The 19,853-nt window shown below is 43.6% G+C and overlaps 1 protein-coding gene across 3 annotated transcripts in view; it reads left to right on the plus strand.

The window, feature by feature from the left end:
- Nucleotides 1–19,853, plus strand: part of MYOM1 (myomesin 1) — a 650,420-nt gene that overhangs the window by 340,240 nt on the left and 290,327 nt on the right. For all 3 annotated transcript variants that reach the window (XM_069219961.1, XM_069219960.1, XM_069219962.1), the window contains 3 exons: nt 1,886–1,922; nt 4,329–4,351; nt 7,953–8,008. In XM_069219961.1, coding sequence (XP_069076062.1) covers nt 1,886–1,922; nt 4,329–4,351; nt 7,953–8,008 — 116 coding nt within the window. The remainder of the gene's footprint in view (nt 1–1,885; nt 1,923–4,328; nt 4,352–7,952; nt 8,009–19,853) is intronic.

Raw genomic sequence — 19,853 nt, forward strand, 5'->3', positions numbered from 1 at the left:
TAGTTTATCGATTTCAAACAAAGTACTGTTGATACATGTGTGAAATACGAATCTATTGAAGTACTTACCTGCAACTTGAATCTTGTGGTTCTAAAAATAAATTAAGAAAATATATTTTTGCTATATAAAAACCATTGGTCTGGGGTTAAGTTATTTAGTGTGTGCTTCTTGTATTGTCTGTGTGTGTACAACAAATGCTTTGCACTACCCTCTGATAAGCCTAATTGCTCGACTATACTACCACAAAATAGAGCATTAGTATTATCTACTTTAGGCTCTGTGAATTCTCTGGGGCACGCTATATCTCACTTTGATATAGTAAATACAGACCCAGCTTCCTACAACAGTAATTCCCCATTCCATGGGGATTAATTCGTAATAGCAGAAACTCCATGAGGAAACTCTAGGCCGCCCAGAATTGCCTTCTGAAGTTCTTCTGTACTTCTATTTGGGGCCTGAATCTATTAGGGGAAGAGGAGCTTTTACCCTGTATACTTGATCTCAAGTACAAAGTGTATATGTAAAACAGTGGAACATTCTTACAGGAGTAGAACCTCCTTCAGGCTCACTAAGGTAAATGGAAAAAAATAAATGAAACCCTGGGAAGAGTGTATTGTTGCTGAATGAAACGTTATCATTTCCATTAATGTTTTTGAATGACTTTTCACTTCCCAGATGCAGCAACCTATAGATGCCACCTGCTTTTTAAAAGTATAATAATAAATCGCTTCTCTTTGACTGTACTCGAAAAAGAGTAAAGCTTATGATATATTGTTTTGAAGATGCTCATAGACCATGCTTTCAGTTTAGCACACAGTGGGAGAGCTCCATTCTTTAGCGTGATTCCAAAAAGGTATCCTTCGAAGAACTGCACCAACATTTGCGCTCTTGAATGGCAATGCATATCTCTTCTACTTATTACCTGATACATAGTTTTGGTAGCTGCTGATAGGGTCCAAAGTTATGCTAATCATTGACAGGAACATGGCACTGACTTGCCAGGTGAATGTTCTTCAAAGACAAATAAATAAATAAAGTGCATGTGGCTGAAGATGACTTGGGGAAAATGAGTCTTTATCAGGGCAGTGTTATTAAACTAGAAACTAGTATTTAAATGGCAATTGAGAAAAGCCCATTTTCAGGACACTTTGGAAAGCTTTGCTTCCCCTTATGCCAGCCAGTGCCATGCCTCCTCCCCACAATGTAAACCTACTTTGTGACTTTTATACTCATTAGGAGAGTCAAGCTTCGTCCCTCGAGAGACAATCAATTTTCAGTATTAGTAAAAGTGGTCAAACCATGATGGTATGATTAGTAATCTCTCTGTTCTTAACTTCCCACTAGTCCCTTCAACAGAATAGAGGATCTGATTTGAGTCCATCATTTTTCTTATACTGATATTTCACTAGGTTCTTATTGGACTTATAGTACAATGATCCTATGACCTGTAACCAGTGATCCCCACTTTTAGGCTCTGACACCTTCTGTCTCAATGCAAGTATCCAATGACAGCGGCAAAAGTTAGCAATAAATTGGAAGGAATCCTCTTGTGAGTCACATACATAAACCATTGGTACCAAATTCAGTTGGGTAATTCTAAATTACTATTGAATTATCAATTCTACTGAAATATAAATTAGGCTCTAATTATTTGAGCTCCCTGGTGACAATACTGGATTGTAATAAGTAATGGAGACAGTCATACAATGCCTTTGGGAATGTTAACCACTCGGAATGCCTAAAAAATCATGTTATTGTTGTGAAACTGCCCTTAATATTTAACATGAACCATAAACATTGAACTGTAGGGCTTACAATAAAGTAGTTATCTCTGTTCAGCTGTCTCATGAAATAACATTTAACACAACTTCCTCTTTCTTTAAAGCATTTGATGACGCCTTTGCTGAATTCCAGAGGCTGAAGTGAGTATATAATGAATAATAAGAGAGACCATTTAACACTGTATTCAACGTCTGAAACCATGTCTGTGTAGGGAGGCAACTGGGAATGACAAAGGCTATCTACTTCCATACCTGTTATCCCCGAAAACCCATAAGATATATCTCTGACTTACGTAGCTAAGACTTTTATGCTTTCCCTGACAAACAGGAACTTAATAAGTCTAGCATTAAAAGACAGAGGAAAAATTGCTATTGATGGCTAAAACATAGAATTTACAAGAGCATTTGTTGTATCTGGCAAGAACACATCAATTCTTTTTCATTTACATGGGTTTTCATGCCATACTTATGATTCTTCTGCTGTTGTTTTTTTTATTTTGAAGTTCTAGCATATCACCTAATTTCAACTTTAGAGTACTTCAGCAATGGGATCAACATCTCTAAAATCAATTTATGGAATAAGAGGGGTTGGGGCCTATATCTGTTGACATAACTGTTCCCCATTGAGGTGGTGGTCCTACCATAGTTAGTTCAAGCACTAAAGCTTGATATTACAATGTGTCATGTTCTGTGAGAAAATAGAGATTGCCTTAGTGGGTCCTTAGTAATGGGTCAAATGTATTGTACAGTTATGGGCAAAAAACTCTGAATAGCAAACCTAGAATATGTAGCTGAATTTCGGTTTTGTAGTAGGAATGTAATGGGGACAGTTTGTGAAGACACAGTGAGCATTTGATCCATTACAGCATTTATAATATGCATGGCAACTTTAATTTGAAATTTAGTTACACAGGTAGAGTTTTGAACATTAGTAGGGTAGGCAGTCTTTCAGCTTATGGGTTTGGCTCTCGAAAAGGTCTAGATTTCTCCCCTCAGTGTAAGGATAGGCAGAGGTAACAGAGGTGGAGAACTTTATAGAGCATATGTGGCTAAAGGTTTATGTTCTTAAAGATGTAAATGAACTGGAAAGAGACAGAGAGCTGAACAATGACCACAACACTCAGATACTAGGGGTAGCAACAGCAATATTGTATAATCCAACCTTTGGGCCAGGCAAAAGGTTGCTTTGAAGTACAAGTTGATCCTACAGCTAGGACTTTGATGCTAGCTTTTTTGGGTTTGTGCCTCAAAAAGATCTAGCTATTTCTAATCAGTGTAAAGAGTACTGGAAACTAAATAAATCCACGATCCTCAAAACAGAAATCGATGTTTTATAAGAAACCAGACTCTGAGTGTTTTTTTCATTCTTAAAGTTAGCCATGCTGCAGGACTCAAATATTAGATTCAGGAAAAAGGTAAGTTTGAGTTGCTGGCCCTCTGTAGTACTAGGACTTTGATTTGAGCCCTTTCAAACATAAGTAGATTTATTTTAGCCAGAGGTAAATGTTGGCAGACAGTCAGATATGATGCTCCAAATTCATGCAGCATCCTCCAATGAGAAAAATAACTCGATATCATTTGGAGTCAGAGATAATATTAATTGATCCATCAGACTAATGAATACATGGAAACACTGAATTTGTTTTGTCCAGGTCAGTGCCATGCATTCCAGCCCAGTTTTGGAAACCATCAAGCGGTATGTCCTAGTTAGCAGTCATACTCTCAAAAGAATTAGTAGAATTAACAGTGTCAGGTAGTTCTCAAAGTGTGAGCCTAAGAGTTCTTCTAACATTTTGACAAGTACCAATTCTTTCTCTCTCGCAAATCTGAATTGCAGATGGTCATCACTGGTTTATGGAATACCCAAACTTGTGCTCATACATGGCAGGTAGACACGGAACAGTAGTTGACTGGGCTTTTTGGAACTGTGCTTGTTTTCAAGGCTCTATTGGTCAAATGTTAAATATTTTTGATTAAATTAAGGGCAGAAAGACCTTACATTGGTGACCCAAAGTGTGGGAATGACCTGAGCAATTCTGGGTCTGCAATTTCATAGAATATCGTTAAGAACTACTTAGATTGATTTGTCGCCTTGTTAATAAAGTCTTCTGCTCCGTGAAGCCCTCTCAGCTGGATCTTCCATTACTAGAGGATGTGGCCAGTCACCTTAGACTTCCCCAGATTATTACCACCCTTGATTTCTAATTTCGGTCTTTTCAGTATAGTTTAAGTGAGAACATCTAGGGTTGTGGGATTGTTCAATTGTAATGTACGCTTTCCAGTGTCAAATATGGGGTTGTGTCTAGCTGTGGAGGGATACAGACTGAAACAAATATATCACTAATTGATAAGCAGAACATGTCTTATGGATATTCAAGGCTAGGCTGACTTCTTATTTGAAAATAATTGCTTTTTGTGTAGCTAAGCAAAATATTGAAGCACCACTTGTTGGGAAAAAGAGAAGAGGGAATAAATGCTGGTAACCAATGCAAGCATCTCCACCTTTCTGCTTTGTTAACATTTCCTTTGTTTATTTTCTAACTACAGACAAGCTGCCATTGCAGAGAAAAGTAAGTCAACCCATTTTAGTAATTTGTTAAGCATATTGCATATATCTTTTGTGATAAAGTTATATAATATTCTATGCTTCTGATACTGAGATCGTAGAAGTATGCAATTTTTAAGCGCCGTGTAGTACTGGGATAACACAAAGTGATGGGTCTTCCCTGCAGAATTTGGTTCACTCAATCATTCTTCCTCCGAGAAATACAAATATAGCGGTCTGAACAGGGGCACAGAGTAGTAGTGCCCCTGTTTACCACAGAGGCTGCTACATTATGCCCTTCATCATTGTGATACAGACAAGACTGGCATGTAGTCTGTAAAACAAGCAGGCATTAACTTTAAACAACAAATAAGTCTTATATAGTTTATTGGTACACATTGCCCTCCTCCTTAAAGTGTGAAGAGACGAGTGCAAGGCGCTACACCTTGCTTTCTCTTTGTTACGGCTGAAAGTGCCCTTGCTAGAGACCATGAAGTCAGCAACAGGACCAGAAAGTAAAAGCACCCTACAGTATGAGGTGTGTTAATTTCATGTGTTTTTGTATTATTGCCCCTAAGCAGCAAATGAGATGTTGTTGGAGCTAAGGGTCAATAAAGTGGTATTGTTGATTAATCAAAAGTTATGTGATGTCAGTCCAACCACCACCTGCTTTTTGATGAATCAACATCCATGGTGTAAGACGAGGTACTCGCTATTAAAATAAGGAAACCCTGGGCTGCAAATAATATAACCTCTGTCACTGATAGCTCCGGTAATCTCAAATACAAAGCTGATGAACCTGAGGAGGAATTTTTAAAAGATATTATTATTCACCCGTACTCCTCATGCTCTACCACAGACTCAGTTCAAATACATAACTATTTTAAAGACATGTAATTAGTATGGCTAAATAAGTCTCAGCTAGAGTTTCTAGCAGATTAAAGAAGTTATACATAGACTTCCAAACCTCAGGGTCCCTGGATCTGACAGTTTGCCTGCTGAAATCCATAAAATCTATTCTAACCTGCTGGTCCCACGCCTTTTGGATGTCTTTAAGGAAGCGCTAGACAGCTGCATCCTACCCCCTCCATGTGTGAAGACATTTTAATTGCACTCATGAAGCCCACTAATAATCACTAATAAATTGTCATGCTAACATATTCGCCAGAATAATGGCCAATAGATTACACTGGCTGCCCCTTGACATGGTGCTGCCAGACCAAGCATGCTGTATACCCATCATATCATTAACCACAGTCTATGCACCTTATTTGTTGCCCTCGACCACATCCAACCAGAAATAGATACAGTGGCAGTGTTTTTGTACCCTACCATGACTTTTGACTTGGCTGAATGGCTCTACCTCGAGACTGTTTCGAGCCGAATGTGAATCCCAAGGCCTCTCCTGAAACTAATGGCCATCATGTACACCTCACCTGTAGCCAGACTATGTATTAATGGGGAATTTACCACCCCTACCCTCCAATCCCAATAATCTGTGGAACTCCCCAAAGGTGCCCACTCTCACCACTGTTATTTGCACTGGTACTTCAAACTTTACCTGCTAGGATCAGACAAAACAATGCACAAGAAGCGTTATGGTTCCGTGATCACCACTGCTGCTATAGTTTTACGCTGATGATACAATGCTCTATCTCAGGAAACCTCGGGAAGTACTTAATCATATATAGCATGAATTCACCAGATTTTTTTTGGGAGGGGCTGTCTGGGCTCACCATCAACTGGGAAAGACTGGCAATATTTCCTCTAACCGGAGGGGCACGAAGGTGGGATTGGACTTCTCGCTCGAATGGGATATAGTCCCCATAAAATACTTAGGAGTATGTTTAAGCTGCAATAATGATTACATTATTAGGCTTAACTATTGTAGTGTGTTTCATAGCCTTAAGGAACAAATAGAAAGATGTCGTAAAGTGCCACTTACAATGGCTGGCAGACTAGGGCTTATTAAAATTCATATATTCATATATTATTTCATTAACATTCTCATTATATGGAACAAAAGCTTGTGTCATTTTTTCAGGGCTCTGCTCTTAAAACTTGCCCAGGCAAATAATAAACCCAGAATAGCGTGGAAAAGCCTTACGCAGTTGATTAAGCAAGAGGAGTTTATGGTCCAGAATACAAGACCACATTATTTAGGGGCACGGGCCCACTTTGCACACTACTGTGTGAAATGACAGTGCTACATGGCCCATCTGGCTGTAGAATAGGACGTAGAAGATCCCATCCTATTTCCAAATTATATATGGTCTAAACACACAATTGTGCATGAGGAAGTAAACACTGTCCACACCACAATCACTGCCTGGAACAAGATTAAAACAAAAAATAAACTATTGTACACACTTCCAAACCTTCTTTAGGCACACCTGATCTTCCCCATTGCGGTGGACCACAAAATGATACAATAATTACGCAAGTTAGTCGTATATACATGGGGTGACCTTTATGATGAAGGGAATTTCATCACATTAGACACAATGAAGACGTGTGCAATGCTCACTTCACTGCATATTTTCCTCCATCACAGAATTAAGGCATTATGCAAACAAATATCAGCAGAATTCCTAGAGCAACCTGCTTTGGCCCCTAGGAAAGCACCATAACCATTAATTCCCCCAAGCAACTCATAACTACATTATAAAAGCAACATAGAAAACATGGTTTAACCTTACGCTGTCCCAGCACGAGGTGGTGGGATGTGGAATTAGATGCTTCCCTTACTGACAAATCATGGGCAAATTGCTGCTCACAGACGGGCAAACTGTTGCCAAGCAGCAGATTATGGGGCATAATTAAGAGCCCCTGGCGACTCCTTGCACCACAATAGGGTCATTTTTTACGCTAATGTGGCCCAATGAGGTAAAAATCGCTGCGCCAAATTTACAAACTGGCGCAATGCATGCATTGCGCAACTTTGTAACCCTTTGCCCTACATTATGTCGGTGCCAGGCATAATGTATGCAAAGGGGGTCCCCCGTTAGGGGGGAAAAAATGGCACAAAGACATCTAAGATATTTCTGTGTGTCATTTATTTTCAGCATTTTTAACACATGCTCAGTGCTGCTAAATTATGACTTTTTGAGTATGGTATGTCTATCCTTGCACTTAAGAAAAATCTAAATTAAAGAAAGTCCGTGAACTAAGAATCAGTACAGTTGAGAGGGTAATGCTGATCTTTCAAGCCATGGTCTTTCCTTGCTATATATCTCCAGTTTGGTTTTAGTCTGTTTTGTTTGGTCAGTGGCTCTCCTGCTCAGTGTCTAATCCTGGGAATTGTGCTCCACTGTGGCCCTCTCATTTCAATTCTTTTGCCCACTTTGTCGACTTTGATAGGGGATACTCACCCCACCCTCACGCCATCCCTCCAGCCTCAATATCCTCTCATTTCCCATTTCCCGTTGAAAGTACAGCAGTTTCATTTGTAAATATGTGTTGGATGCAGCTAGTTTGTCTTTGCACCTTTGCCTCTCTTCATCACTTGCCATATGCGTGCTTTCCTTCGTCGTGGCAAGAGTTTGCTGTTTTTTGTAAGTTAGACAATATTTTTACAATGATTGCTTTACAGAGTAAAAAAATATATGTAAACCTCTCTATTTCAGATCGTGCCCGCGTTGTTGGAGGACTTCCAGATGTTGTCACTATTCAGGAGGGCAAGGTAATGGATACTTGGTGATTAGAATATGCCTGCCTTTATCTTTCAGCAACCACAATGTTAAGATTCCTGATATGGCAGGGGCATTAAATATGGCCTTTACCAAGTCCCTAATTTTGAAAGAGGAACATTTTGAAGTTCGGTTTTTCTTATAGTTTTGTTGTGGAATGTTGCTGGTACATGTTTGAGGATGTGTCCAAACCGCAAAATACTGACATACTAACAAACGTTGATCATTATGTGTATTCTCCATCACCACGTTACATATTTTCTTTTAGATATTTCAATGCCAACTAATGTGAACTCATTATCCCTTATTACATTCAAAATAATGTTATTTTTTTTTTTTTCCAAATCGACTGCATTCCTTGATCGCGGGGAGAGATTGTTTTCTATTAAATACCCAAAATAAAATAAGCATTTGGTAAAGCCAACATGTTTGACTTGTTGGTTGCACACAAAATAGACACTTTGGGAATGCTAATATAGCATGCATATGTCACTGTGAAGCAGAAAGACACTGTAGATGCTTCGCCTCTTACATAATGTAAACTTGTGGAATATGCTGTGGCTCTGGTACTATTCAACACATTAGTGCTGCTAGCAGACAGCTATAACTGTAGCCAGATGCTAAAGGGAGATTATTTTAGTTCTAAAAGAAAGTTGTGTGGTCTGAAAGAAGTACTGCATGGACGCCAGTGCACCATTGCCAAATCAGCTTTGCCAAGTTAACTACTTGTTTAATGGGAGGTAAAGTTGAAAGATGAACCAGGACGCATCACGTTTGGTTACCCTCAAGCTGGCAAATGTTGTTTTTGTATGAAATGTTATTACTTTCACATAGAATAACAATAATTAAACAATGAAAAGACATATGCCCACAGCATCCCTCCCACACAGGTCCGCTTAGTCCACCCATCCCACCTAGTACAGCATCCTCAATCCCAAGTTCGTGCAGTCTTAGCATCAATTCCTGGCTGTCCAAGTCTCTGGTAGACTGTGTGTGCCGTCTCACTTCTCCCCTCTGGGACCAGCCCTCTGCCTTTATGACAACTGTCAGTAATATTCCCACAATGTGTTCTGGTGCATTTTAATACAAAGTAGAGCTTGCTACCCATGTCCCAGCCTCTCCATATCTTCTCAAATTTCTGTGGACACCCTCTATCTACCCTTGTATACCTCTCTCTCCATAGTCTTGCAGCTATCCATGTCTGTCCCCCACTGTGTCAATCTAGGAACTCTTTTGCTCCCACTCTGCTGGGCAGTGTCCCTCTTCGCCACCATTTTTCCATATGTTCACCAAATGTTCCTAGTATTGAGTTGCATCTGTGGGGTCCCAGATCCTCAGTATTGCTAGTTTAGGCTGCAGATCTATTTTAACCCTTTCGCCTCCTCTAAAGATTCTGTGACTTAAATCCAGAAGGTCTGTACCCCCGGGCATGACCACAGCATATGCATGAAAGAGCCCTCCATCCCACATTTCTGGAGACATATGGTGTCACCCACTTTCCCTGGTTTATCTAGCAGCAACCTCTTATAGTATGTCCTATGGAGGACCTTCAGTTGGATCAACATGTAGCTGGCCTTAATTGCTGCTTCTGTGGGGAAGCTCAGTGCGATCTGCCAGTCATCCTCCTCCAATTCCCCCAAATCTTGTTCCAAGTGCGCCTTCACCCTTCCCAGACTGCCCTGTGTGTTTCTCATCAGTGTCATGTAAGTCAGCGAGATAGCTTTCCTTGTGATACGCCTGTCCAAAAATTCTCAGTTCTACCAGGGAGTCCTCCTGCGTCTCCTCTTCACTGGAGATACACCCCTGGAGTGTGCCGCAATTGTCTATACATGACCCATTGGGTTGTGGCCATTTGGTATTCGTTTTGCATCCTTCCACCATAGAGCACATGCAGATAACCTATATTGGCCATTCCCTACCTATCCATCTGGAAGGCTGGATCATCCCACTTCGTATATGCCCAGTCAATGACTACACTGACTTAAGATGCCTCATGATATTTTCTAACATTTGGTAGTGCTATACGCCCCTCAAATTTGGAACGCTGCAGCACTGCAATCAGAATGCGGGGTTGACCCCCCCAACCACAGTTGCTTTCTTCTCAGCAGCATGTCAGTTTTAGCAAAGAAGGCATCAGGGATTTTGTATGGACTTTTCTGCTGCACATTTAGCAGTCTGGGGAGCGCATTCATCTTAAACATTGCTATTCTACCCAGTAATGAGAGGGGCGTTGCATTCCAGTGTTTAACATCTCTCTCCAGGGTCCCAATCACCAGCACCAGATTTGCCTCGTAGTGAGACATGGCATCTCTGGTGATCCAAATGCCCAGGTTGTTTAACTTTGGGCTCTATCCGTAGAGGGAATGGTGGATCACCCAACGGTTTTCAGTCTTCCATTGAAAAGAGCACAGATTTTTCCCAGTTGATTGTAAGAATGGAGTATCTCCTGTAAATGTGAAAGATATCCTGCAACCTAGTGAGGCACTGGTCTGGGCTAGTGAGGTACAGCAGAATATCATCCGCATACAGCACAATTCTCTCTTTCGAACTCGGGCCTTCTGGCCAACCTAAAATCCATGCATCCACTCTTACCCACGTGGCCAGCACTTCTACCACCAAGGCAAAGAGCATATGCGATAAAGTGCAGTCTTGTCTCCTTCCCCATTCAATACAAAATTCCCTGGAGTGACCTTCATCCTTGCTCTCGGGCCAGTATAAAGCAGTCTTACCCACTTAAGGTAATGGGGTCCAAATCCCATCATAGTCAATACTGCAACCAAGAAAGGCCATTTGACTGAATCAAAAGCCTTGTTCAGGTCCAACAATGCCATAGCCCGTGGAATCAGCTCATCACCTGTCGCAGCCAGTGTGTTGTGGGGCCTCAAAAGATTCAATCTAGTTGGTCTATAGGGCATGAAACCTGTTTGGTCAGGGTGAACCAACTCAGACACTACTGCACACATTCTATTGGCTAGTGCCTTCACCAATATTTTGGCACTGAGCAGGAAAATCGCCCTTTAGGATTCACACCTATCCTGAAGCTTCCCCACTTTTGCGAGGAGGACGATGGTTGCCGCCCAGACATCTGCCTGCAGTTCCCGAATGTGGCATGCCTCCTCATACATTGCTTGCAATGGGGCTGATACTCGTCTGGCTATTTTACAGAAATCTGGGCCAGGAGCCCTCCCTGTCTGCAATTTTGTAATCGCTAGTGTAACCATTGCTACCATGAGGTCTGCTTCCAGCTTCTCTCCCTGAGCCTGGCTCAATCATCTGGTGGGACAGTACTGAACGAATTCCAGCACCTCCGGGGGAACAGCCAATTCATTTTTATAAAAATCTGTTTTGTATGTCACAAAAGCCTCTGCTATGTTACCACTCCCACTCACTCTGATGCCGGTGTCCAGTGTAATATCTCTATTATGCATCCCTTCCAGATTCCTACTCCCCAGCCAGGCGAGCAGCTTCCCTGCCTTATTCCTGGCTTCATAAAACTATTTCTGCTTGGCTGGAGGTTCTGTCCTCATTTCTGGCCACCACACTGTATTATTGCTTGAGGCCCAGGTTACACTTTGTCTGGGGTGTCAGGGAGGTATAGTATTCAGACTCGAGCTACAGAATCTCTCTCTGCTACCAGGTTTTTGCACCTATACCTGCTCTCCCCCACCTTGCGTGAAATGATTGTCCCCCTGATTGTGGCTTTATAGCCCTTCCAGTGTGTGAAGGCACTACCTACAAACCCCATGTTGTCTTGAAAATAATGCTGTGTGGACATGCCAAAGCACTTCACCTCGGTTTTGTTCATGAGGTGCCAAGTTGCCATTCTCTATTCCTGAAGCTCTTGTGGTGCAGCCATGGAGACGGTAACAATCAGATTCGAGTGATTTGAGATCCCTTGCACTAGGTATTTCACAGCAATGAACCTGCATATCATGGTCTGTGGGGTAAGAAAATTATCTAGTCTAGACATCATGTCATGGGCATGGGAATAGAAAGAGTAGCACCACTCCTGGTCATGGAGGGTGTTCCAGATATCTCCCAGACCCAGTGATTGTCCGAACCCCTTCAGTTTCCCCAGTGTCAGCCTTCCCTCCAGTCTATTGCTCATTCTATCCAGGTGGATGTCCATTACCAAACTGAAGTCACCCCCCCCCCCAATAACGTAAGCACATGAGGCATGCTTGTTATGAGGTGACCCAAGTGTTGGAGTGACAATGATTGCATCCCATTGACTAAGATTATGGTTTTGCCCTCACATTCTCCTTGTATTGCACTGTAACATCCTGCTTTATCAGACCATGTGCAGGCGACATGGAAGGGCAATGATTTCTCTAACAGGTTTGCCACACCCCTGGTTATGTACTGTCCTTGACTGGCCACACTATATTTACTGTGTTTTGGTGCCTATCATGTGAGTTTCCTAGGGGAAGATTATGTCCGCTATATATCTAATGAGCGCCTTGGACACCAAACCCCTCTTAATCCCGTTCCCCAAACGTCAGCAGGGTCAAATCCTGCACTGTGTCATGACATTTTTATATTGTGGTGTCCCTCAGGGCCACCAATCCCAATGGATTGCATAGCTACCTGTGTACCATGTGCTGGGCCTGATGCCTGTGTGTGTGTGTCAAAACATTCCCCACAAACTCTCCCCCAGCCTACCTTACTGTGATGTGGTCTTTAAACTGACCACCCCCTTAATTCACGGTATGTACAGTCCCTGAACAATACAACATTGAACTATTGTGTGCCTTGTGCAGGCGTGGTGTATGTACCTGGGACCCTTACCATCTGGATGGAGTGTCTCTGTGTTTCTCCATATCATGCACCCGCTCACAGTGCCCACAACCTTCAGACATACCGCATATGTCCCTAACATACATAAGGCAGAGCAGCGGTGCCGCAAGTCAAATGTATTACCACTCAAACAATGTCCTCTGCTGTCATCAAAATGACCACCGGTAGTTGCTCCTTCTCTCGCCCGGCCCTGTCTCCGTGTCCCCTGAATCACTGCTGTCATTTTCCAATGCTAAAGACCGCCATTTGTTGTTGTCAAGGACATTGTTGTGTTGTCGGACTTTCAACACTGTTTTTGCATGTTCTTCATGCAACTTTTCCTTGTTTGGTGATGCTTTATTCACCAACCTTTTCCTCCCATGTTGTTGAACCCATTTCCAGGCAGATTGCGGGGAAGATGATTGAATATTTCAGTTCCAATTGTCGCAGCACTCTTTTAACCGGTGCAAAAGATCCCCTTGGCTTCTGCACCAGGTTAGTATAGTCTGGGTATATGTTGACCTCATATCCACCTATACTCCACGGGCCATGGGTATGGAACAGTTGCAGGATGTTGTCCTGATCCCTGAAGTTCATGAGCTGCATGATATTCGGCCTCAATGGTGCTCCAGGAATCCTGTTGGCTCTGTCCACCAAAAAGAATCATGATGGGCATCCCTGCAAGACCGTGCCAGCTAGCTATTCTTCCACAAACATTTTAATATTGGGCCCTTTAGTTCTTTCAGGGACCTCTACCAAGTGCATGTTGTGTTGCCCTGATTGCCCCTCTGCATTTTCCAGTTGGTCCATCAAGACTTTCAGCTCCTTGGCCAAAGTGGAGCATTTCAGCATCCATGCTTTCACTGTACAGTGAACAGTATGAAGCTGGGTTTCAGAATCTGTCACTCAGCTGCCAACTTTTGGTGTTCATCTCTGAGGATCCCCACCTCATTCACTACCATGCCGATTTGTGCTTCCAGCACTGCTTTAGTGTCTCTAATGGCTGCTAAAATTACTACACTGTGGGCCACCAGGGAGGAGCCCTCTTCACTAGCTGCCAATGTGGTCCCCAGACCTTCTACGTCCAGCTCTGTTTGTGGTTTTTCCTCAGCGACCCAGGGTTTCCCCATGTTTCCAGTGTGTCAGACCACCAACTCCACTGCACCTACTATTGTGGGACGCTTCTCCCTGACCTGCATTTGGCCTCCACTCTGCACCTGGGTCAGGTCTCACACAGCACAAGTGCCAGTTCTGCCACCTTTCTTCCGATCAACCATTCTAAGCACTCTTCTCGGACTCCTGAGCAGGAATCCGGTCACTGTTCAAGGCATTCTCACCGGATGTTGCCCAGTCCTCTTTGGCCACCAGGTCCTTCCGTCCAGGCTAGCGATCCTGTGTTCAAGCCCTTCTCTCACCACCAGGCACCAAAACTGGGAGGCGCGCAGAGGGCCACTTTGCCACAGGATGTCACCCACTTCCACCACTCCGCACCAATCACTTTGCCTCTTGGGGAGGGTTCACCACAGTCACTGCAGTTTCAATTAGGCTTCTAAGTGCCTTCCTTCTAGGGCCCTCTTGAGCCCTCTATTGCCTTTGCTTGATACTCGGTGGGTGGAGGGGAGAGTGCCACCATAGCTCCCGTCAAGTCTGGAGGCCAAGTTACAAAAGTAGAGCCCCCAGCGTCACTGCCTTCATGCCCGCCCGCTGGTTCGCCCCACAATGCCTCTCCATCTCAGGAATCGCTGCTCTGTGGTCCCCATTCCATTTTGTTTTTTAAATTACATACATTTTTACTTTTTGGGCAGATTTTTCAACAGTGTACAAGCTTCTCTTAGAAACTGACACTAGCTAACAAGAGAAATATTGTAGCCTAAGGGAACATTTGTATATTGATAGACAGAGCTGCATTTTTGCATTATTCTCCTTGGAAGAGTGTTTGATTAGCAAAACAATAATTTGGGATTATACTTTTATCGACACTAGTCCATGGTGCATTTTCAGTTCTAAATGAGCTTTAGAAAAGAGGACTACATCACCAAGCATAGCTCCGTACAACTACCAAGTAGATAAATAAATATAAAGACTCAAAAGTTAGAATAATCTGATAAATACTAGCAAATGCCAAATGCATAAACCCAGCAACAGAAATCATGCATCTATGCTGTTATGAAGGCACCTCCCTAAATCAGTAGGGATACATTTAAATGGGACACATTGTGATGGGTGGTCTTATGGAAGATAGAGTAAACAAGTTATTGTGCGGCTCCTTCGAGCCCTGACAGTAATATTGATTTTTATATCAACCTGATACCCTGTACCTGAAAAGTGGTAAATGGCTGATGCCAAGGCAATGGGGCTGCACCAGCGAAAGCAGATTATGCCTTGTTGCAATGGTGCTGGAGACACACAGTCCCTAGCAGTAGGCCTAGAAGCCTGGGAACTTGAGTAGCATGGTGACGTTATGCAGCCTACCACAGACATGCTCTGGGGCACCACTTAACTGCCTCAGAGCCAGAAAATGACAACGAGGTTGTGATTTAGCAACACCACATGGAACAACACACTGAGCTTTGCAGCATCAGAATGACACTCTATCCTGGAGAGTGTACCTGGTGACTGCTTTAAGAGCGGTATCGCAACGTCCTCACCTTTAGAATATTCCACATGTGCCAGATTGGATCAGGAATCTTTATAGCAATGTTCCTGCAAGCGGCTAGGTGGTGCCGTGCAACTCCACGCTGGTTCTGTACCACCATGGAAATGACAGAGTGGAGCCACATATAAGCACCACTCCTGCATTCAAGCATGACACTTTCAGCACTCTCAGGTGCAGAGCACTTACCAATTGTCTGTACCAGTGTGCAGATATCTAACTAGGGACCTTTATAGATGTAAAAAAGAGGCCACTCCACGGAATGGAGAGTTGGGAGGGTGGTGGGGAATCTGCATTTAGATAAATGATCCACTGGAAAGAGCGTTACTGAAGGTAAGTAACTTCATCTTCTGATGGATACCACCCAAATATTCCTCATCTTTATAATAGATACCAAAGTACTACCCACAAAGGCGGAAGTCTGTGGAGTGGGCTCAGACCAAAGTGACCTTCAGGACTGAGTGGGTGAACTATCCTTCCCTGCAGATCCGGCTGTCAAGGCAGTAGTACTTTGTGAATGTGCACCAACATCCATGTTGCAGCCTGCAGATGTCAAGAACAGGTATTCCACATACTAACTCAGTAGTAGCAGCCTTAACCCTAATGGAATGGGCTGTCAGACCTTCCAGTTGCTGCTTTTGGGCCAGCATGTAGCAAATTTTAAATTAAAAGACTATCCACGGAGTCCTCTTATGGACAGCTTTGCAGTTCTTCTTCCTGGAGAACCACACAAAAAGCTGATCATCCACCCAATGGTCCTTGGTACAATTGATTAAAATCTTAATGCAATTTCTGGGTCCAACCAATAGAGCCCCGCCTCCTCGTTTGAGGGTGAGGTGCACCAAAGAATGCTGGGAGAATGATGGTTTGCCCAATCTGAAAAGTACTTACAACTTTGGTCAAGAAGGCTTCCTGAGCCCTCAGAACCAGTTTGCCTAGAAAAAAGATGGTACTGCAATTCACTTATGTGAAAAGCTGAAGTGATTGCAATGGGGAAGACAGTCTTTAAAGTCAGGAGACACAACAAGCAGCTGTGCATCATATGGGGGAAACATTACAACAGGTGATTTAAACAAGCACAGTTAGTCCAGCAAACGCAAAAAAAGCTGACAGGACTAACAACCTTTAATTGTGCCCACTGCAAGGCCTTGCTAGAACAAAGACAAAATGAACAATTAAACATCTGACAGTTTCACCTGTAAAGGGTCTATCTTGCAGGCTCCACACCAGGCTACACATTTCTCCCAGCATAAATTGATTTCTTAGGAGGATGACTGGAAGCAAGAATAACATACACAACATCAGGTGGTAGATCAGATTCAGTCAACTGCTGCAGCTCAATTTCCATGCATGCAGGTGTAGATTGCTCAAGTTACGGTGCAGGACCCTACACTGCTGCTGTGACAGAAGACTCTCCTGCTCCTGTCCAGAAGGTCCGGATAACACACTCTCTTGGTCCAATCCAGAGCCACTAGGATGACATTTGCCACGTTCATCCCTGATATTCTTCAGAAATCAGGACAAGAGAGGCAGTGGCAAGAAGGAATCTCAAGTTCCATTCTTGGAGGAATATATCTCCTAGCAAGAGCTTTTCCTCAGATACCAGCATGCAAAAGGTTTGACACCGTACATTCTTAACAGAAGCAAAAAGATGTAGCCAGGGTCCTTACCACTATCAGAAGATGCCCTGTGCCACCTCTTGTTGCATATGCCATTTGTGATCTGTCCAGACATTCCAGGACCCTGCCGGTTGTTCGCAATCAGAAAGATGCACTAACACACCAGCGAACTCCAGTGGCTCAACTGTTGGCGTAGGACCCAGGACTCCACTCTGCTATGCATGTTGCACTAGCACATGGTGGTGGTGTTGTCCATGAGGGCAAGTACAACCCCCCCCGCCCTGATAAATAGCAAGAAAACCTTCAACACCATATGGAGCCATATTTCTGCCAGAATCCAGAGTCCTGTGATCGATACCTCCCCCAGATGGCCTCTGCAACCCAGAAGTGATGCATCCGTCCCCACCATCAGCGCTGGGTGAGGAATGGAGAAGGGTCTACCACTGGTCCAATTGCAGTTAAACCACCACTACTGCCGATGGTGTGCAGTCACCTCCACAACCTAAATGGCATCTGACATTTTGCTATAGAGCTGGTCCCACTGGGACTCCACATACCACTGCAGAGCCTGCATAAGCTACCTTGCATAATCAACAAGCAGGACACAGGAGGCTAACAGTCCAAGAAGTCTCAGAGCTGCTCTCACCAAGATCCAGGACTGAAGCTGACACATCGGGATTATAGCTTGAATATCCTTGACTCACTGCAGCAGAGAAAGGGAAGCCTCTGCGAAGGAATCAGTTGCAACTTTGTCTCATTTACTGTGAAACCCAACAATGTCAGGAGATTTGCAGTCATCTAGAGGTATTCTTTGACTGACTGTGGCAAGCACACCTTCAACAGTTAATCATCAAGGTAGGGAAAAGACTCATATTCTCGCCATCCAAAGAAGGGTGGCGACTGATGCCATCACTTTTCTGAACAGATGAGCATTAGTGAAGCTCAAGGGGAGCACGGCAAACTTATCTTGTTTTCCCTGAACCACAGGTAACATCTATGGGACCATCAGACGGGTATATGAAAATACACATCCTGCAGGCTCAAAGTTTCCATCCAGTGGCCCAGAGCCGAGAGAGCCTGGCCTGTGTGAGAATTTTGAATGTGTCTTTCCAGAGGAAGGCAGTATAGGTGGAAGCCCTCAATCCTTTTTCGGTACGGAGAAATGGTAAAAGTAGCAACCCTCTTGATGGCTCCTTTGGAGAGCAAAACTTGCACCTCCTTCAGCAGAACAGATAGGCGTTCCCTTGAGATTTGTTCTCATGTGAGTGTCAGCTATAGCAGAGCAGAAATGAAGTGTGGGGTGTAGCTATGCTGAACAGTTTGGTGAACCAGTCTGTCAGATGTGATGATTTGCACTCAGGAAGAAAATGCTGGATTCTGCCTCTCACCAGGTGGTTGTGTTCCACAATAGGCAAGCTAAAGCAGCTTGGTGGTTGTTGCCACAGGGGGAAAGGATTGGGACGACTGATGTCCTTGATGGCTTGCAATTTTTCTCCCTGATCCTCATCTCCATCCTTGAAAGAACTGGGGCGATTGCATCCAAGGCTGAGGAGACTAACGCTGCCTATACACCTGCCCCATAGAATAGCCCCAATGGAATACCCTCGGACTTTTCAGAACTTGTGCAGAAACTGTTTATCAAAGATCAGGAGACCAAGAAAACTACTGTCATTAAAGCATTCTGAAGCATAGTTGGCTTTTACTCCGAACAGGCATGAGCCATCCAAAGGCATGTCCATAGAGAGAGACCTATACATCTCCAGAGGCTCCTGTGAAGTGTATCCCTGTATGGCTTTGGAGCACCACAATGTTGCTAACTGCACTCACCAGACAATCAGTAGTATCAAGGCCAGTGCCACTCATGTATTTGGCAACATCTTGACTATCCTGAATGGTTTAAGCCAGTTTTTCCCTAAAGTCTTCATGGTAGATCATCCTCATCTCTACCATCATCAAAATCCGAACCAAAAGAAACTCAAACGTGTGAGAGCACGTCTGTTCTACAAGAAGAACAGGATTGGAATCAAGGTGCATTGTGCCTGGTTCTGCTTTTGTGATTTCATAGCGCAACATCAGGTAAGATTGTGATAGGTTCAGGGTCAGACATCGGGACCAGTGCTGGATCTTTCACCAGTGACATCAGTACCAGTGTTGACAAGGGAGGGGCCTCCTCGGGTCATCACACCAGGGTGGAAGTCTGAGCTGGTATGGATCCAACAACATCCCCAAGGGGGCCAGCTCTATCAGCGGTAACTCAACTGATGACCCATGTGGATGCTTGGAATCCAAAAGTGGCACCAGAGGGAGTCAGAAGAGTGCCAAATATACGGAACATGGCTTCCTTGAAGTCTTTGATCTGTTGCAGTGTCATCAATAGCACAGGGAATTTGATGCAGTTTGGGATCAATTGTGGAATCAGCTCTGCAATTAGTGATCCATGGGGAGACCAGCTGGCATCTTGAGGCCCTTGTGCCTTCTCCTTAGCTCTAAAATGGTGAGATGGGGTTGAATCTTACCAGCCCTCCTTGCGTTTATGTTTGGACTTCGCAAAGTAGACCTCTCACAGGAACAACCTTGTGAAGGAGAGCGGGTCTGTGCCCACATCTTAGAGCATGATGGAGACTTACAAGAAGCCTGCAACATCTTCTTGTGTTCAGTGATGGACAGCTTTGCTTTCTGGTCCCAGATTGCCTTGTTGTACTTATAGTGTCCCTGATTTTCAGTTGTGCTCCAAGCACCAGATACATACCTTGTGGAAGCCAGTCACTGACATCTGTTTTTATCAGTCTC

Source organism: Pleurodeles waltl, chromosome 2_2 (assembly GCF_031143425.1).
Source record: "Pleurodeles waltl isolate 20211129_DDA chromosome 2_2, aPleWal1.hap1.20221129, whole genome shotgun sequence".
NCBI lineage: Eukaryota > Metazoa > Chordata > Amphibia > Caudata > Salamandridae > Pleurodeles > Pleurodeles waltl.